Source organism: Miscanthus floridulus, chromosome 19, assembly GCF_019320115.1.
Source record: "Miscanthus floridulus cultivar M001 chromosome 19, ASM1932011v1, whole genome shotgun sequence".
NCBI classification, from domain to species: Eukaryota; Viridiplantae; Streptophyta; class Magnoliopsida; order Poales; family Poaceae; genus Miscanthus; species Miscanthus floridulus.
The window spans coordinates 65927985-65949823 of record NC_089598.1 but is presented as its reverse complement, the minus strand read 5'-3'; the positions used below and the strand labels follow the sequence as shown (position 1 = coordinate 65949823).

At 43.6% G+C, this 21839-nt stretch overlaps 1 protein-coding gene across 1 annotated transcript; it reads left to right on the top strand.

Moving 5' to 3' along the window:
* The first annotated feature begins 10602 nt into the window (after positions 1–10602).
* Positions 10603–11763, top strand: LOC136526130 (WRKY transcription factor 22-like). Its single transcript, XM_066518896.1, has 2 exons — positions 10603–10955; positions 11088–11763. Exons 1-2 carry the CDS (start codon positions 10603–10605, stop codon positions 11761–11763), a joined length of 1029 nt encoding a protein of 342 aa, XP_066374993.1.
* The last annotated feature ends 10076 nt before the right edge of the window (positions 11764–21839 follow it).

The window sequence follows — 21839 nt, the reverse complement described above, 5'->3', positions numbered from 1 at the left end:
CAGTGTCCAAAGAAGACATATCGGTGGGACGCTGGTCCCATTCAAGGTTGTCGAAATGGAGGGGAAGTACCTGTCACAGTCGACGGGAAACAATGAATTCAGGTTTTATGTAATGTGGGCAATGCTTCGCTACATCGGTGGGAAATCGGAAGAAGCCGATAAGTTGGTGTGTATAATCCCCATTTCATTTATGTCTGTTAATAATTCAACAAAATAATTTACTGTTCCTCTTTGGATATCATCTATTTTGAACGATAGCACAAGAAATATAACCACCAAAAGCTGTTAGACATAGAGATCGTCGCACTATAATCGGAGCTCACAAAGTTCATCTTAGCCGAGGTATGGAAAAAAGATGGAGTATTTTCCATTGCACAATCGTGAGGTACATGGACCAGTATGGCCCAGAGCGGCTCGCCAGATTATTGTAAGAAGTCCAAGAAGCATTGCACAATCTGTGAAGTCCGAGAACATTTCTTTTTTATTTTGAGGGATCGAGATCTAGATAAGAACATTTGAACTGTAACCGTAACAATTGTAATGTTTAATATTGATGGACCTGTCATCTACAGAGCGTATATAAAGCGAAACTCAATTCCATGAAAAAATATAAATTAAAATTAGTTATAAAACAATAAAATGCGAATGGACCATCACTGCCGGTTAGCAACGAACCGGCAGTATTATCGTAACCATCACTGTCGGTTATCAACAAATTGATAGTGTTGGATTTCTCAACACTGTCGGCTTGAGCCATGAACCGATAGTGCTGTCTTGCTCAACACTACCGGCTTGAGCCATGAACAGACAGTGTTTTCTTGCTCAACACTGCCAACTAGAGCAATGAACTGATAGTGTTTTCTTGCTCAACACTGCCAGCTTGAGCAATGAACCGACAATGTTGGATTTCTCAACACTACCGGCTTGAGCCATGAACCGACAGTGTTGGATTTCTCAACACTACCGGCTTGAGCCATGAACCGACAGTGTACGCTTGCTCAACACTGTTGGCTTGAGCCAAGAACCGACACTCTTGAAGCAACCATCACTGTCGGTTGGGACTACAAACCAGTAGTGTTGTTCAACTAGACACCGTCGGGTGGAGCTAGGAACCGACACTGTTTTCTATAGATCAGTTACTGTTTTTAAGAACCGACAGTGATGTAAACCCCACATCACTGCCGGTATGCCACTGTCGGTTCAAAATCCGACAATGAAGGGGGTTTTTGAACTGACAGTGATGTCCAGAGTGGGGGCAGTGCTGAATTAGTAAGCGATCCTAATAACATATTATTTTCTAATCACACATACCGCTTTCTAATGTTTCTCCCTATAATGTTGCTCAGTGTCCAAAGAAGACATATTGGTGGGACGTCGGTCCCATTCAAGGTTGTCAAAATGGAGGGGAAGTACCTATCACAGCTGGCGGGAAACAATGAATATGGGTTTTATGTAATGTGGGCAATGCTTCGCTACAACGGCGGGAAATCAGAAGAAGCCAATAATTTGGTATGTATAATCCATATTTCATTTATATCTGTTAATAATTCAACAAAATGATTTACTGTTCCTCTTTCGATATCATCTATTTTAAACGACAGCGCAAGAAATATAACCATCAAAGGCTGTTAGACATGGAGATCGTCGCACTGCAATCGGAGCTCGCAAAGTTCATCTTAGCCGAGGTATTGGAAAAAGATGAAGTATTTTCCATTGCACAATCCGTGAGGTACAAGGATCAGTATGGCCCAGAGTGGCTCGCCAGATTATTGTAAGAAGTCCGAGAAGCATTGCACAATCTGTGAAGTCCGAGAACATTTCTTTTTTGTTTTGAGCGATCGAGATCTGGATAAGAACATTTGAACTATAACCGTAACATTTGTAATGTTTAATATTGTGGACCTATCATCTATGTAGCGTGTATAAAGCCAAACACGATTCCACGAAAAAATATAAATTAAAATCAATTATAAAATAATAAAATGCGAATGGACCATCACTGCCGGTTAGCAACGAACCGGCAGTATTGTCGTAACCATCACTGCCAGTTATCAACAAACCGACAGTGTTGGATTTCTCAACACTGTCAGCTTGAGCCATGAACCGACAGTGTTGTCTCACTCAACACTGCCGGCTTGAGCCATGAACCGACAGTGTTTTCTTGCTCAATATTGCCGGCTTGAGCAATGAACCAATAGTGTTTTCTTGCTCAACACTACTGGCTTGAGCAATAAACCGACAGTGTTGGATTTCTCAACACTGCCGGCTTGAGCCATGAACCGACAGTGCTGGATTTCACAACACTGTCGGCTTGAGCCACGAACCGACAGTGTAGGCTTGCTCAACACTGTTGGCTTGAGCCAAGAACCGACACTCTTGAAGCAACCATCACTGTCGGTTGGGACTACAAACCGGCAGTGTTGTTCAACTAGACACTGTCGGGTGGAGCCAGGAACCAACACTATTTCCTGTAGATCAGTGTCGGTTTTTAAGAGCCGACAGTGATGCCAACCCCACATCACTGCCGGTATGCCACTGTCGGTTCAAAATCCTTCAATGAAGGGGGTTTTTGAACCGGCAGTGATGTCCAGACTGGTGGCAGTGCTAAATTAGTAAGCGATTCTAATAACATATTATTTTCTAATCACACATACCGCTTTCTAATGTTTCTCCCTTTAATGTTGCTTAGTGTCTGAAGAAGACATATCGGTGGGACGTTGGTCCCATTCAAGGTTGTCGAAATGGAGGGGAAGTACCTATCACAGCCGGTGGGAAACAATGAATGCGGGTTTTATGTAATGTGTGCAATGCTTTGCTACAACGGCGGGAAATCAGAATAAGCCGATAATTTGGTATGTATAATCCCTGTTTCATTTATGTCTATTAATAATTCAACAAAATGATTTACTGTTCCTCTTTGGATATCATCTATTTTGAACGACAGTGCAAGAAATATAACCATCAAAGGCTGTTAGACATGGAGATCGTCGCACTACAATCGGAGCTCGCAAAGTTCATCTTAACTGAGGTATTGGAAAAAGATGGAGTATTTTCCATTGCACAATCCGTGAGGTACAAGGACCAGTATGGCCCAGAGCAGCTCGCTAGATTATTGTAAGAAGTCCGAGAAGCATTGCACAATCTGTAAAGTCCGAGAACATTTCTTTTTTGTTTTGAGGGATCGAGATCTGGATAAGAACATTTGAACTGTAACCGTAACATTTTTAATGTTTAATATTGATAGACCTGTCGTCTACGTAGCGTATATAAAGCGAAACCCGATTCCACAAAAAATATAAATTAAAATTAATTATAAAACAATAAAATGTGAATGGGCCATCACTGCCGGTTCGTAACGAACCGACAGTATTGTCGTAACCATCACTGACGGTTATCAACAAACCAACAGTGTTGGATTTCTCAACACTGCCGGCTTGAGCCATAAACTGACAGTGTTGTCTTGCTCAATACTTCCGGCTTGAGCCATGAACCGACAGTGTTTTCTTGCTCAACACTGTCGGCTTGAGCAATGAACCGACAGTGTTTTCTTGCTCAACACTGTTGGCTTGAGCAATGAACCGACAGTGTTGGATTTCTCAACATTGCCGGCTTCAGCCATGAACCGACAGTGTTGGATTTCTCAATACTGTCGGCTTGAGCCATGAACCGACAGTGTAGGCTTGCTCAACACTGTTGGCTTGAGCCAAGAACCGACACTCTTGAAGCAACCATCACTGTTGGTTGGGACTATAAACCGGCAGTGTTGTTCAATTAGACACTGTCGGGTGGAGCCAGGAACCGACACTGTTTCCTGTAGATCAGTGTCGGTTTTTAAGAACTGACTGTGATGTCAACCCCACATCACTGCCGATATGCCACCATCGGTTCAAAATCCGGCAATGAAGGGGGTTTTTGAACCGACAGTGATGTCCAAATCAGGGTAGTACACTGATCCTCGAGAGAACATTTGAACCAGTTTATTCCTGGTGAAACAGTGTTTAATTTCACCATTATTTGATCACATCAGGCCCTTGTTTGATTGTGTTTGTTACGAGTTGTTTGGTTTATGCATGTTCTTTTCCTTGTGAATTAATTATTTTTTCCTGTACCAGACGTTAGGCTGTATGTATATTTATGCGGTGGTGTATATTAACGTTTTAATATGGGCTGATAGCCGATATATGGTATTAGTATGGGCTGGACCCGTGTATTATGATATTTAATACTCGCAAAGTATATTCTGGCATGCGTGGTATAATATTCCAGATATTCGCGTGCGTGTGGATATAATATATTCTTTCGGGTATGCATATGTATGTATGCAGGATCTCGGAGGCTGGCGAAGCCCGCAAGTCTGCCGCTCATTGTAGACTCAGTTGGGTTGGTCCTACATGGTACTCACCATATTTATCTCGAGCCTACGATATGGAACAGGACATCTTAGATTTTTCCTAATATTCTCTAGTCATGGCACACCTCGACGAGCTACCATCGTCTCCCCAGACAGTTCCACCTGAAGGGAACACTTCTCTACAGTAACATGGTTCTCTCGGACTCCTCTCTCCGGCTAAGACGAGAACAAAAACATGCACAGTGTTTCTCCTATAGGGTCCTTAGCATAGCGGCTCATCTCATGTGACCAAACCAAAGAATGGCAGGGAATCTCTAGGACAAGCTTACTCCATATACGCATACATCATTACATATGGCTTTCCCTTTTGGGAGGCCCCGAACATACGGACCAAAAGAGTTGGCTTTCCTCAAGACAATCGAGGCACCTGCTCCTGCTCGGGACTACTGGTGTTACAAGGTGGGAGTGGAAACAAGGACTCAAGCTCTCGCTGGCTCTGGCTACTACTCTCCGGTCTTCCTCCTGATGTTGGCCGATGCCTTCCTTCATCTTCAGTGAGGCCCTTTATAGGAGTGTCGTGAGCTTTATTGTTGGACACGTCAGGGACAGCCGGTGAGCTCCAGCGACGCCAACGCACCGCCGTCTTTCATGATCTCCAGCCTGTCAAGCAAACTGAGTTAGATAAAATGGAGGGCCTAACAAGCACTACCTCTAGGTAGTCTTGCAAGCCTAGGGTGAACAACAACATAACCTAGTGATCAATAGTAAAGCAACTATGGTTGACACTAGAAATGTAAAACATGCTAAACGTACAAGCACCCTAGCACAAGAACTACTTGCTCTACACTAAGAAATGTAACAACATGAATCTAAAGCTCAAGTGTAGATAGAATGAAGAACACAAGAGGATAAACACAAGATATATATCCCCATGGTTCGATGGCTTATTGGCCACCTACATTCTCGCTGATCTTAGTCCAAGGAACTCAACGCTCCTCTACTATATCAGCGATGCCTCAAGATTGGCTCTAACGTGAGCACAAGTGTATGAGCCACGATGGAGAGGTACTCCAACAACCCCGTATCTACTATATTGTTGCTCTTGGCTTCTCCTACGGGGGAATGAGCACAAGAGCCCCTCACAATTGAACTCCAGAGCACCTCACAATCGACAATTGGGTGCTTCATGGACCCACAACTGATCCAAGCCATTTAGATGGCGACAACCACAAAGAGTAATAACAAATCCATAGCCATGATGATCTCTACTACCACAAGATGCTAACTCGCAAAGCAAATGCACTAGATCAACACTAATCTCACCTAAATGCAATCTCAACTAAGAAAATGTGAGTGGAGGTTTCTTGAGCTCTAATGTGTGTGCAAGTCACTAAGGAGTGCCAAGAGTGCTTACATATCCAAGTGCGCCACCTATTTATAAGCCCACTCAAGAAACTAGGTATTACCCTCTTTGCAGGCTTTTTACATACTCACAAGAGACCTTCCCAACGGTCACTGACATATGTCAGAACTAGTCGTTAGATTTCTCTAAGCTCTGGTTAGTCTTCTCTGGTGATCATTGGACAAATCCGGTGCCAACTCAGCATCGCTTCCACATAGAAACTACCATCTATGGACTAAACTTTGATGAGCTCTCCGGTGACCCCACCGGAAGTTCCTGGTGCATTTTAAAAAGTTATTTAGAAGGTTTTTAGGCCCTCGAAAATTCCTATGTGTTGTCACTACATAAATTCTCGCCACATGTCCACCCTAAGCTCCATTGGTGTCAACTCCTATGACCACCAGAAGATAAGGTGACTCATTGTGCATGGTTTTGTTATCTAAGCTGGCCACTGATGACCACCAGACTTTTCTGATGCCTCTGAAAGCAGTTAGAGTGACAATCGAACTGTTCTGATTAGATTTTGTGGGCTGAGGATTGAAAACAAATGATAGCCACACGGTTTATGTGATGCTGGATCTCTTATGCTGTAAAGAGATGCTATGCCACTATATATCAGTTATAAAAGGACAAGCTCTAGCTGTTAAAAGTACATACATGCATGCGGCATACATCATCAGTTATAGAAGTAAGGGTTGATCATAAAACGGTTGGTACGGGATTTTTTTTTCTATATTTTAGTAATTAGTGAACATAAAAAATGGTTGTGAAACCTATTGAAAATAATAAAATTTTATGTTTGGCTAAAAATTCAGAAACGGTCGAAAATGGTATCATTGTATAGAAAACGAAAATGGTTGGTACTGTACTTTTGTCCTGATCACTTTTACCCAAGTAATCATGAAAAACTAGAATTTTAATCATGTCTTTAATTAAAGTATTGTGAAATTTAATAAATTTATAGAAAAGAATATTAATATTTATAAAACTAAAAGCTGTGTTATAAAAAATATATTGGATGTTTAAATCTTGTTGTACTTATTTGGTATCGCAAATACTAATATCTTTTATATGAACTTAGTCAAACTAAAAACCGTTTGATTTAATACTATTTTAAAATTATATATTTTTGTGGACCAGAGGGGTAGTTGATTGCATGGGTTATGGCCGTACACATAAGTACGGGAATCGCGTCAAGATATTTTTCTAAAGTTCCTACTTTGTTGTTTATCATGATGTCCACAGCCCCTGCCTTTTCTTAATCTCATGCTGTCAGCCAGTTCTATATATATAAGCCACTTAATGGTCCATCAGAAGGGTAAAAAATGCTTAATTTGGAGACTAATGGTGGCCATTGGACCTATAGCCTCTTCAAAACATCGAAAGCCACATATAGACAAAAGCTATAGTACGTAGATGGCACCGTAACCGCACATAGCTGAGTCTACACCAAGTTCATAAACTCATATGTTTTTTTATATGCTCAAATTAAACATGTGTCACTATCAATGTTTGGTTGACTAATATTATTGATTTGAGGAAGCCCGGCCAAGGCACAGAAAGGAAACTGCTTCATTATTTGGTGTTTCGTTTGACTCAGCTTTCGTTGCCCTGAAGCAAACATTTTCAAATGATGGTGAACATTAAATCTATCCAGGATCTATTGAGGATCAGATAAAACTTGCACGATACACTCAATCTGCTGCGTGCACTGGCTGGTGTGCCAGGAACGGATGTATTCCTGTTATATGGACTGTGCGTATACAACATGTTGAAGATAGTGGCAGTGTTGTCAGCAAGGAAATTGGAATCGTTTATAGACGACATGCGATCTGCTTGGTGTACGTACGTGTGGTGAAATTTCTTTTCCCTTTTTGATTTGCTCGATGCTGACATGGTTTTGATACAAAATTAAAACAAACTATAATGGTTCATGGTAAGTCGAGTAAAATCGTTGCAGATGGTAGATATCTATTTAGTATATATTTTTCCTTGTGCTGCTATTTTGGTAAAAATTGTTTGCAAATGGTAGAGGCTTTTTACATATACTTTTTCATGTTGATAGTTTGGAATTTTAGTATAGACTGTTGAACTGTAAAGCTAAAGCGTCTCTAGGGACCATGGTATTGTTGTTATGATACTTTCTGGGTGCTGTGTGAACGCTAGTTTGATGGCAAAGCATGGGCGGGTGAAGTTGACGTGTGAACAATATAATGAAATGCTTGGACAGTAAAAACTGTGTGAACAATAGCCAAGGCCTTAGTGTTTGAAATCGTACTTAGTTATTATTCACATGAAACTATGATATTTCAATATGATTTGTATTAATCAACAGCCCACCCTATGATATTGCTTAACATTTATGTAAAGTAGTATGGCTTCACCTATTATTTGGCTATTGGTTCAACCTTAGCTAGTGAGCAAGTTTAGACAAGTATGTCATCAAGAACTCCTTCCACACATTCCCAAAACATCCCAAAACCACACATACCTTCTTCTCCACTCTCCTTCATAAGAATCAATCGGCATGCTAGGGTTATGAAACATAGCATCCCATATCTAGCGGAGTGTTACAGGTTTTAGAAGCGCAAGAGGTCAACTCTGGCCCCTTCACTCTGTCGCCTACGTCCTAGCGGATGTGACACTGTCCATAACTAACATTTGTTGACCACCACCTAGGAGCTTGTGGCATGTATGAGAGAAGTCCTATGAACTCGTTAAGCTGACTAGAGTGACTCAGGCGGGACATCTCCAACAGGAAAACTCAAGTTTTCATGCCCACTACAAGCACCAACCTTGAAACGTGCCCACATAGAGCGTTGTTCCCAAAGAACTCCTCGCACACTCGTACTCATCAAAGGTACCCTTAGAAATTGCTCACGTCACACTTTTCTGACTTGACATCATCCGTAGAATAAGGATCTGTTTGGTTGATGTCTTCAAAAAGCTACCTAGGCTAGGCAGGCCTACTAGGCGTCTGATTTTGCATGTCTCGACTACGACTAGGATTTGTTGTTTGGCGGCCATTTGTCTACCAAGCCTCCAACTAAATAGGCCCTAAGTCACACCATTCTTCCTAGTGATTTACACCCTTACCATGCACCAAAGATGCACACTAGAGGTCTCTCAGCGACATATATATACAACCATATCTGATTATCCAAGTGTCTAATCCACAAACACAATCAAACTACGTACACTACACAATCATCATATCACACGGTCCATGGTCTATTATAATAGAATATAAATATCATGTGTATGTAAGTAAAGCGTGCCAAGCTTAATAGCGGGTATTCTAGGTTGATAAAGGTTACGGAAAGATATAAGGTCAAACAAGTTTTGTCATGCATGCCAATTCACAAGATATAACAAAAGTGAGTGCTAGAAACGTCTAGTTGCAAGCCAAACAGGATTCTACAAGTGGGTGGGATATGACACCTTCATTATCATGGAGGTCATCACCCAAGTTCTCCATGTACGCAGGGTCTATTGGGTTAGGGTTTAGGGTTTAGGGTGATGACGTCAATGACAAATACATATGCCAAGCGAAGGTGAAGTCATGTCATGGACTAGATCAAAACTTGGGTCCTAGTCCACGGGTTGGATCCAGTGCATGATGAACTACCATTTGGCACACCATGCATGGACCGTCCCCTTGGTTCTTGATGAGCCATGTGTCTATGAACCGAAATCATGTGGTTGATCCTTGGGGTCCCGAGTTCAGGGAAAGTTAGCGTGTGGTGGATAGTGCTTATGCACCTCTGCAAGGCCAAAAGAAGAGGTGGGTGCGAAGCAGGCTCAGATTAGCTTTACATATGCTATTTTTCTATATGTGTGTTGCGACTAACTCAATATACAGCACCTATATATAATAATATATGTCTATTTTATATTAGTTCCACTATCCAATAAATCCTACTGATACTGGTTAGGTCATTCGTTCTAGGCTCTTGGTAGATGGAGAAACGCAAGGCCGCACATATATGTAGCCTTAAACATTATATTGCACTAGTAGAAAAACGACTTTTGGTTCGCACCTTTAGTCTCGGTTGTATTGGGGTTCGGGACTAATATGAGCATTAGTCCCGGTTCTAAATTTTACAGGCACCAAAGACCCTTTTTATCCCGGTTGGTAACACCAACTGGGACAAAAAGCCACCCTTTAGTCCCAGTTGGTGCAGTTGAGTTGGTAAGGAAGCTACGCGTGAGGCAAGGGGTCTTGGGTACGAATCTCACGCACCGCAAGAGAAGTATTCTAGGATTTAAACTATTTTTTTTTAGTTTCGAAGATGGGCTTTAGTCTCGGTTGCGTGACCCGGGATTAAAGGTGCCGACCTTTCGTTCCGGATCCGTAATCCTGATTGGAAAACCGGGACTAAAGCCGGTTCCCAACCTAGATTGAAACCGACCAGTATACTAGGGTTGACCATTGATTTCTCGCTCTCCCTCGGCTGCAACACCAATCTTGATGCGATATTTCTAGACACCAATCTCATGCTCACATCAATCTTGACGCAAGGTGAATGTCCGAGATAGCTCTTGCGGGTACAAGGGCATAAAAAAATCCATTCTCCTGGTACATGTCTCTTTGGATCTCAACCCTGACTCCATTAAAAAAGAAAAATCCATTTATCTTGCTACCACCCTTGATTTGTTCTCTCTCCACCTCTTTGACATTTTCAACCCAAAACGCACGCCAGCAAAGGCGCCACCCCGTTTATCCTTTTTAAGTTGGTTCCAGTTGTCGTACTGTCCGTACAACCCAACCACCCACTCCGACCCCAAGCAAGTCAACGTCCGCTAGCTCTCTCGTCCTCCATCGGCTACGAACTGAAGAAGCTGGGCTATGGAGGGCGATCTGCGTTGGTGCTGTGGTAGCAGCAGCAACGACTGGGACCTACACGCCGTGGTGCGCTTCGCTAGCTGCAGTGGTGGCAGCCGCGTCACCTCGCCGCGGGCCTCGGACGAATCTTTCTCCTGCCTGCCTCTGCCGCCGCAGTCACAGAAGGACGAGCTGACGGACGCCGCAGCGTTGCAGCAGCCCCGGATCGGCCCTGCCGTCGACGACTTCTGCCTGCAGCAGGCCTTCTTCGCCGCGCCGCAACCAAGAAACGAAGCGCCGCCCCAGCAGCCGCCGGCCAAACCACGAACTTCCTACCACAATAACGGCGTTGGCGGACCGACACGATCGAAGAGAAAGTATGTATCAGCTGTACGCCCATCCAAATCTCTATTTTCGATTATTTCCTCGCAAAATACTAGTATCTGGGTCTGGGAACGACTGCAGCACTTAGATAGACATAGGCTGATCTCACGCGCCTGTATTCGTAGGAAGAAGAAGAGCCAGGTGAGCAACAAGGAGGTGAAGCGGGTGCCCGTGGGCGCGTCTCCGGACCCCTGGGCGTGGCGCAAGTACGGGCAGAAGCCGATCAAGGGGTCGCCGTACCCGCGCGGCTACTACCGGTGCAGCACCGACAAGGACTGCAGGGCGCGGAAGCAGGTGGAGCGCTGCCGCACCGACCCCTCCACTCTCATCGTCTGCTACACCGGCGAGCACAGCCACCCAGTCCCACTCCATCGCAACGCCCTCGCTGGCACCACGCGCAACAAGCCGCAGCCAGCACCGTCCACCTCCCCAGCCGACCAGCCTCCAGCTGCGTCGCCGATCGACACTACTACTACTACGATGCTTTGTCCGTCCGTGGGAGTGGAGTACAAGGAGGAGGAGGAGGTCAACACTGTCGCCGCCAGTCTGCTGCTCGAGGATCCGGAGATGGAGGGAGAGGAAGACGTGCTGTTATTCCTCAAGCCTGCTCCGGATGCGGACAATGGCACTGGCAGAGGCTCGGCGAAAGTCATGCCACTCTCGAAGCTCCACGAGCTTCCACTTCCAGCAATGACGAGCAGCAGCAGAACGAGCGATGGATCAGGGGCGGCTCCAGCGGCCATGAACGCCCACGAGAAGTGGGAGGCTGCAGCGGTGGTGGCGGCGACGAACTGGGGCTGACTTGTGCTGCTGCTGGCCTGCTGCATACATCGATTTCGAAGCACACTGCGTACCGCACAGGAGCACACACAATGCTGTTAATCTTGGCTTATTGCGGCAGAATGCAGAATCATGATGAACTCTAGTCAGCATCAGAAGTGTCACTTTTTACTGGTGACGTAGTTAAGTGCTTTTAGCTAGTTTTTGTTAAGTGCATGTATAATGTATAATTATAGAATAATCAACCTAAAAAAATTATTTTTAGACTTTTGTATTCTTAATTTAGTTGTCCTTTAATCAAGAAGATCTTCTTGATAGCCCTGAAATTTCCTTTGTGCTATATACAGGTCAAATTAAGTGCGCCAGTGCAGTAAAGTCCAAATATATTTAGATAATAGCCTACTACAAACTACAAGATTGGATCCACGGAGATCAATCCAAACCCAAGGAAAACAACACGTCTATTAGCTTGGCCATGTCCATACAAAGGCATCCTTGAGCGCAGTCGTGAACTTTTACCATTCCCATATCAATCCTGCAAGTTTGTCCTTCTACACATTGCGAGAAGCATGCAGGCCATGATAAGTAGTTATAAGCTTTAAGTGGCCTATTTCTAAAGGAACTTGTGAGCCTATTATTTGGGTTGTGGGTTGCATCCTATTGTGCAATTATAAATAATAATTAGTAAATATCCACTTATCATCATCTCCATGCCCCTGAGTCCACCCAAGGAGTTAGCTTCCTACTCTCATTCTCGCACATCACCTTCATCCACTAAACATCACTCTTCTTCCACTGGCACATCCACCTCATGTCATCTCTGCGGCCTCAGGACGGTCCTTAGATCACCTAGGGGAGAGAAGGAAGCAATATCTCATACTAGTTAGGGTAACACAACACAAGATATTGTCCATGACTGTTATGGCTATATGTATAGATCTAATTACTCTACAAAGCGTGTACACATAGTAATCCACATGAAGTTGCGGGAAAGGCGCCTGAGGACCTCGTCGTACGCAGGAGCAGCCCACGAGTGGTTGGAGTCGGAATCGGCTGTATGGCCCATGACGTCAGCATCGGCTCAGACATGGGCTTGGTTTCTGTTGATTTTTGGAAGCTGAGGCGTGGTCGGTGTCAGCTGGAGCGTGAGCGAGTCGGACTCTACCAGAAAGGGAGAAGAGTGGAGTCGAATTTACCTATAATTAAATGTTTCTTGGGTATAAATATAAACCTCGGTTAGTGTAACAGACATCAATGACACATCAATATACACTGGTACAGAGATGGCCTTTACTCCCGGTTCCCCACCCAGGAGCAAGCATCCGGGACTAAAGCGGGTCCTTTAGTCCCGAGTCAGGAACCGGGACTAAAGGGGGACCTTTAGTCCGGGTGGGTAACACCAACCGGGACTAAAGGTGTCTCCTGACATGCCACGAGGCCAGTACCCTTTAGTCCTGGTTGGTAATACGAACCGGGACTAAACGTTTTTTTTTCTTTTCTTTTCATTTTTTTGTTTTCTTTTCAAAATAGGTTTTCGAAGTCGTATTGTACGCTGCTAATAATACATTTATACGCGCGTATAGTATGTTTTGGTTCAAGCACAATGAACGTATTAAATCACACAATTCAAGCATAGAAATATATATATATATATATATATATATATATATATATATATATATATATATATATACATATATATATATATACATGTGTATATATATATATATATATATATGCATGCATGCATGCATATGTGTCTTTTACATTATATTATTTTATGTGCATATATTACAAAACATTGCATTATAGTTATTGTGATATAACAAGTTTCCTCTCATCCTCTAGCTTAGCTTCCATGGCAGTGTTGGGTCGAAGTAGAACTCGCCCTTGGAATCGATGACCTAGTCATTAAAAAATCCGACTATAGACTCTTGAATTGCTTTGATTTGATCTTGTCGTATGACCTTTTCCTCCAACCATCGAGCCTACAAGTTTGAATTAAAGGAAAATAAATTAATATATGTACATATATATGTACATATATATATATATATGTATATATATATATATATGTATATATATATATATATATATATATATATATATATATATATATATATATATATATATACATAAAGACATAGTAACACAATCAATAATAATAATTAAATGAATATATAGTGTATTTTTAACGTACTTTGAGTCTCTCTGTAGGAGTTTTTTGGGAGATCTCTTTGATAAACTTGCAAACATAGTAACCACAGTAGTTGTTCCCCTGTTCCTGCCTCAGACACCACTTTACGAGAAAAAGATTTGTCATCCAATCTGGTGATCCGGTGAAAGCTATATGTTTAATTAATAAAGATGATGCGATTTAGTGGACTTACATTCAAAGGGATTACATTTAGTGGCGCTTTGCATTTTCCCATGTGTTGCTTCTCAATAAAGGTTTTCCAAACACTACCCAATAAAAAATTTACCACGTCATCAGATATAGTTAATCATCATGTTTGTGTGTATTGCTAGAGATATCGAAATTACCTCTGGATAATATCTATTATATCTAGATAGTCTTGTTATGGTTTTCTCATCGAGTCATAGATTATCAAGTGACTTTTCACCAGATCGATGTCCACAATATCCAGTGATTGCTGCATGTGTTTATAGGATATAACGCATAACACTCATTAATTAACTAGAATCAACATATGAGCCATTAAGGATGATCGACATTATTAACACTCACTTGAAGTTGTAGGGAAAGAGTATATCCTTCTTGTGGCGTTGGTTCACTAAGAAGTTCATGAGGTTACTCTCTGACTCAGACTTCCAATTAGGCTTTGGAGTAACTGGGTCTTTGAATACTATATGGGGATCAACAAAACTAATTTCATTGCAGCCTTTCTTTCTGTGCTCTGTCATTGTAAATCTGCATATATATAGTATTTGTTAGGATAATTTATATGCATATACACACATATGATGAGTTTAATAATAGATCGAAAGAATTATTACTTACAGGCAATAGCAGCTAATGATAACTTTGTCCAGAGAGGTCAGGTGGCATAGTTGATGAAATTCTGCAAAGTCAACATACATAACATCATCGCCACGGAACCAATGTTCGTCTCTAATTCTGACACCAACGCAGAAGTATCCACCGGTAGACGCCTGCATGTACCACTTGTTTAGCAGGTACATTTGCGTCCCCAGATCACCTAAGGCTTGAGGGTTGTATAGACTCTAGCCTAGTATAAATTTTTCCTTCCAAATATCAACCTTTGCCGCACTCTCAATGTTTCCATCACCAAACATCTAGTAAAGGTCGAGACCAGTCTCTTCAATAAATTCACCAAGGTGATCCAAATCGATATCTGGAGGTATGTTTGCTTGATGCATTAATCCTAAATTCGAACCATATTCATTACCAACAACTAGCGGGGGACTGATTGGTGCGATTGTCGTCCGAGTTGTGCAACTCCTTTCCCTGCCCGCTTCTTTTTCTGTGCCGCCTCAATTGACTTGGTGAGAGTGCGGTCATAGTCCGTTAACGTTGATTTGGACGGCTTACGAGATTCCCGCTGTTGTTGCTGGTAAGAAGCCACCTTTTTCTTAGAATATCTGGAGCTACGAAGAAGTACGGTTTCTCCGGGTTACTCCTTGCTTCTTTATCCTTTTTAAGTTTGTCATAGAATCTAGACATATCTTTTTTATATGTATCAGTTACTTCTTCCTTCTCTTCAGATATTATTTTGGGAATAGCCCTTGGTTTCACGGTGGCTTTCTTTGCTGGCGGGGGCTGGTTCTTTGTTTGCGGGGCTGGCCTCTTGCTAGTACTTGGCTTCTTGGTAGGTGGGGGCGGGGGAGGCATTGGAGACCTCCTTGGAGGTGGTGGTAGCGGCGTTGGAGACCTCCTTGGAGGTGGCGGCTGCAGCGTTGGAGACCTCCTTAGAGATGGTGTGGATGCAGCCTCGCCTTCCAACACATTGTCATCGTACAGAGCACTATGATGATCTGGCGATTGAACAATTGGACTTAGGTTGGGGGAGGATATGCTACAAAAAAATGAATGACATATTATTATGAGCAGATTGTTAATTATGTAAACCAATATAAATTAATGATGTAGTGTTTTAATCCGCACCTATGGTGAGGTAGTTCAGGAGGAGGTGGAGGCGACATCCCGGGAATGATGATGTAGCGCTTGCGCCATAGAATGAATGTCTTCTCTGCTTCTCCGAGAGTCTTCTCGTCATCACCTCCAGGAATGTCAAGAGGCAAATCACTAAAACCTTTTTTAGCTTTATCTATCGAGATGGTAGCATATCCATCTTGGATTATATTCCCATGAATCCTTGGTGTCTTGGTTCGGTCGATAGGATTAACAAGATCGATAGCCACCTTGATTGTGGAATTCCCCTTCGGAATGTGTAGCTCACACGATGTACAAGGTTTGGTGACGTCATCCATAGGGAAGCGCAGTCCTGTGTCTCCTTGATTTGGTATCTCTGTGGAAGCGCAGCTGCTTTTCAACTGAATAGATTGGCTAATGTTGATTCCTGGCTCTAATGCCTGCTTGCTTGCACTCACTATTATTTGCACTTGCCTTCTGATTTCCTCCTGCATTCTCGCTTTAAGGTTTTTTTCCCGCTCCTGTGCTTCACGCACCACTTCCTCCAACCTCTGGAGCCACTGTGCCTCTTCTTCCTTCTTTCTCTGGCGGCTTCTGTAGGATGGTCTGTCCTGAGGGAATCCATGCTCCCACGAGACACTTCCTTTGCCTCTAGTTCGGCCATTGTGTTCAATAGTCCCGATGGTGTATGTCAGTTCATCCTTCTCTCTGTTGGGCCTGAATGCACCACTAGTATTAGCTCTCTGAGCATAAAACAATCTTTCCGTTGCTTCTTGCAGTCTTGCGCCATAAATGCACTTTCCTGTCTCCTAGTCTAGTGTTCCCCCATGAGCAAAAAACCAATTCTTTGCACGCTCTCCCCACTCGAGTGATTCTGGTGTGATACCCTTGGCAAGAAGGTCTGCTTCCATTTTGTTCCACTTCTTAATGGCAGTCGGGTAGCCACCTAATCCCAAGTTATGGTGATATGTCTTCTGTTGGGCATTACGTTGGTTCTTTATCACTCGACTCACACCCTCTTCCGACATCTTGTACTGTACAAACTCATCTCAATAGGGCCTCTGCTTTGAGATCGGGCCTGGGACAGTAAAATCTGGTGCTATGTTCTTCTTGACATACGTCATGTATAGGTGTTTCTTCCAAGTCTGAAACTAGGTGGCCATCTTCTTCATTGCCCAATCCCTAACTCGCTCCTTCAATTCATCACCATCTATTATATCATCATAACCATCTATTTGGAGCATGAAATGTTCCAAGACATCATTCCAAATTAACGTCTTGTCATGATCGGAGACAAAACTGATATGAGGAGCATTGGTCTTCTTCTTCCATTCGCGGGTACTAATCGGGAGCCAGTCCCATACAAGGTAACCACAGTGGTGCATGAATTTTGTTTTATTTGGCCCCCCGATTCACCTATATCCACATTGAACTCCGAGATGATGAAGCGACCCTCCAATGGCTTTTTGGGACCTCGAACATTTTTACTCTTCGTTGTAGTTGTTGATGTCGATCCAGAGGGCTACAAAACATAAACATTATTTTTAATGTCATGAGCACACATAAGACATATGATAATATAAATAGCTAATAATAAAAAATATATACTTGGCCAATGTGTTGTTGCTCATTTTGTTCAAGAGCTAAGTACTGACTCCCGTCATCTGCATCCTCTTGCCGTTATTTTTAGCACCATCATCGCCAGCAACTTGAGTGCCAGTGTTGATTAAATTCATCATCAACTCCTCCTCATCCATGTTTCTCGAGTCGGCCATCTAGCTTCAAAAAACAAAACCAATATATAGTATGTCAAATCTTTGCTTACATGCGTAAAATCTACGAACAATATGCATTATTAAATCTTGCCCCTCGGTCACGGATGTAATTCGCCATACTAGGGCGAACTGCGTCGGTACTAGGGCGAATTAGGGCTATACATAAACGGCCGAGGGCGAATTGTGTCGGTGACTAGGGTGAACCACGTCGGTGACATCAACAACATGGTTCGCCCTAGTCACCGACGCAATTCGCCCTAGTGTGATTGTTTAGCGTTAACGATAACGATAATACGAATGTTGATTGACTAGGCCACAAGAGAGGGTGGTGTGATGAGAGTGGTGGTGCTCCGCTCCGTCATATATATGTTTGTACACATGGGTGAACAAGGGCGGCGGTGCTCCGCCGTATGAACCCTAAACTCTAGGGCGAATGAGGGCGGCGGTGCTCCACCGTATAAACCCTAACGAGGGTGGCGGTGCTCCACCGTATAAACCCTAAACGTCGTGGAGCTAGCTGAGGAGTGAACTTCTTCTTAGCAACCGCGCCGCACGTCGTGGACGACTGCCTTGGCATCGTGCAGCTTCTTAGCGATGGCACCGTGACATGCTCCGTGAAGTACTCCGCGCTCCCTCTCTAGGGTGAGGTGCCGTCCAACCTGCCCATCCAGTGGAAGGACGTCGTCTACAACGCCATGCACACGCTCTGCCTCCGCATGTACAGGCCCACCGACGACAACACAACAACGGCCAATAATAAGCTGCCGGTGCTCGTCTACTTCCACGGCGACGGCTTTTGCCTATGCAGCTTTGAGCTGCCCCACTTCCATGCCGGCGCGCTCAGGCTCGCCGCGGAGCTCCCGGCGCTCGTGCTCTCCGTCGACTACCGCCTGGCGCCCGAGCACCGCTTGCCCATGATGCACCGCAACACTGAGGCCGTCCTATCGTGGCTCCGCGCCTAGGCCGAGGCCGACCTGTGGCTGGCCGATGACTCGGCCGACTTGGGCAGGGTGTTCGTCTACGGCGACTCAGCCGGCGGCAAACATCGCGCACCATGTCACCGTCTGATACGGCAGTGGGCAGCTCGCCCTCGACCCCATCATCCGGATCGCCGGGTGCGTCCTGCTCTAGCCCTTCTTCGCCGCCAAGGAGAGGATGGCGCTGTCCGAGGCGGCCGGCCTTGTTGACGAACACGGCGTATGGCGATGTTCGACGAACACAAACACGGCACAGCACGACCTTGTTGTCCGAGGAGAGGACGGCGTCCGAGAGAACTCACCTCAAGACTGTGGAGGCACGCGCGGTGGAGGGCTCGTTGGCGCGAGGTGGGGTGGCGACCGGCGGCGGCATGAGGAAGAAGAGGAGAAAGGGCGGCATTTCGACGAGGAAGAAGAGGAGGGGATCGATCTGCGCCAGGCACTGGCGCATATATACCAGGGAGATTTACTCTCGGTGCCAGCCACCAGCCAGGAGTAAAGGTCCTTTATTCCCGGTGCGTGTTACCAACTGGAAGTAAAGGTACCTTTACTCCCGGTGCTTGTTACCAACCGGGAGTAAAGGTATACATTTACTCCCGGTTGGTAACACGCACCGGGAGTAAAGGGTTTTTTTGGTGGGCCACGAAACTGCAGCCCACCTTTACTCCCGGGTGGGCTTCACACCCGGGAGTAAAGGTGGGCTACAATTTCGTTTCTCGCCTGTTTTGAGTAAATTTTTTTAATAAAATGCAATAGTCTTGTTAAATACATAGTAAATTAAATAAAAGGCATAAAATTATTTTGTTAAAAATATGGATTTTTTTTTCTTTATTGCACATAGGAAAAATCTATAACCTAACTTTTTTATTTTTTGTTATAATTATAAAACATAATGTAACTAATATTTATTATTTCGTTAATGAAAAAATGTAGTGTTTAATTAAAATTATTAAAACTATTGGTTTTGGATAGAAAATTTGTTTTCACATCATTTTAACGTTAATATTTTAATTTTTCATCACTCAATATCCTAATTTAACTTTTCGAGAGAGAAATCCCACCAAATCAAACATTGATTTAATTTGAAACACGACATAATAAACATCTGAATTCACAATTATTACATAATAACTCAAACACACACTACATTAAATCACTATATCATCAAGTGGGCACAGCAGTGAACTTCTTCTTTACGTATGTCCCTTGGTTATGATCGCATCGTAACCATGGAGTGTCCTCATCATTTACCAAGATGCTAGGGTCTTTGTTCACTTTGAAGGGCGGAATTCGGTCATCCTTTTCATAATCTTCTGACATGTCTGACTTGTCCTCAATTCCTATGATGACTCTTTTCCCTGAAAGAACTATGTGGCGCTTTGGCTCTTTGGTTGAGTCATTATCGTTTTTCTCTCTTTTTGGTTTGGTAGACATATCATTGACATAGAACACCTGATTCACATCCTTGGCAAGGACAAATGGTTCGTCTTTGTACCCAATATTACTAAGGTCTACTGTTGTCATTCCATACTCGTTGTCTACTGTTACCCCGCCTCCGGTCACCTTGACCCATTGGCACTTGAACACTGGGATCTTCAAAGTAGGTGCATATTCTAGTTCCCATATTTCATCTATGCGGCCATAATATGTCTGCTTATTCCCATTCGGGTCTGTGGCATCTATGCGGACACCACTGTTTTGGTTGGTACTCCTTTTATCTTGGGCTACTGTATAGAATACGTTCCCATTTATCTCGTACCCTTTGTATGTGACGATATGCCATGATGCTTGCATAGCCAATAAATACAGTTGCTCATGGATGCTCTCATCACCTTGACATTTTTTTCACAACCAACCGCCGAAAGTTTCTATGTGCTTACGCGTAATCCAAGCTTCAGTCTTCCCTGGAATCTTGGATCATAAGAGATCCTTGTGTGTCTCAATATACGGATCTACCAAAGCGGAGTTCTGTAGAACTGTGTAGTGCGCTTTATTGAAATAATCATCCTCCGTACCAATATATGTTTTCCTCCCTAGTGTCCCCTTTCCGCTTAGTCTCCCCTCATGTCTCAATTCAGAAACACCAATCGAGTCAAGGTCAGGAATAAAGTCAACATAGAACTCAATGACCTCTTCTATTCCATAGCCCTTGGCGATGCTTCCTTCTGGGCGAGCACGGTTGTGAACATATTTCTTCAGGACTCCCATGAATCTCTCTAAGGGGAATATGTTATGTAGGAACACAGGACCAAGAATGAAAATCTCCTTGACTAGGTGAACTAGGAGGTGTGTCATGATATCAAAGAAGGAAGGAGGGAACACCAACTCAAAGCTGATGAGACATTGAACCACATCATTCTATAGTTTAGCTAGATCAATTGCCTTCTAAGAAATTGCATTGAGGAATGCACATAGCTTCATGTTGGCTAGACGTACATTTGGAGGTAGAATTCCTCTTAATGCAACTAGAAGTAATTACATCATGAGAACGTGACAGTCATGGGACTTTAAGTTACAGAATTTCTTCTCTGGCACATTTATAATACCCTTTATATTTGAGGAGAATCCAGATGGTACCTTGATGTTGTTTAAGCATTCAAACATGATTTCCTTCTCCTCTTTGCTTAGAGTGTAGCTGGCAGGACATAGGTAATGGTGTCCATCATCTGTCTTCTCTAGATGCAGGTTGTCTCTTTCTCTCAAACAACGCAGGTCCTATCATGCTTCAAATGTGTCCTTAGGCTTTCCATACACACCTATGAAGCCTAGCAGGTTCACACAAAGATTCTTCGTCAGGTGCATCACATCGATCGAGCTGTGGACCTCTAGGACTTGCCAATAGGGTAGGTCCCAAAATATGGACTTCTTCTTCCACATGAGTGCATGACCGTTAGCGTCGTTCGGAACAGATTGGTTGCCATGTCCTTTTCCAAAGACAACTTTCACATCATTGACCATATCAAGTACTTCCTCACCGGTTCGGTTGTGAGGCTTGGTCAGGTGGTCTGCCTTCCCTTTATAATGCTTGCCTTTCTTTCTTACGGGGTGATTTGCAGGAAGAAATCGACGATGGCCAAGGTACACGACCTTTCAACATTTTTTCAAGAATACACCTCTAATATCACCAAAGCAGTGTGTGCATGCATTATATCCCTTGTTTGACTGTCCTAAAAGATTACTTAGAGCAGGCCAATCATTGATTGTTATGAA

Excerpts from the sequence above, each read along its gene's own strand:
- LOC136526130 (XM_066518896.1), top strand. The coding sequence starts at position 10,603 with ATGGAGGGCGATCTGCGTTGGTGCTGTGGTAGCAGCAGCAACGACTGG. Across the intron at positions 10,956-11,087 it reads CCGACACGATCGAAGAGAAA|GAAGAAGAAGAGCCAGGTGA; the intron begins GTATGTATCAGC and ends CTGTATTCGTAG.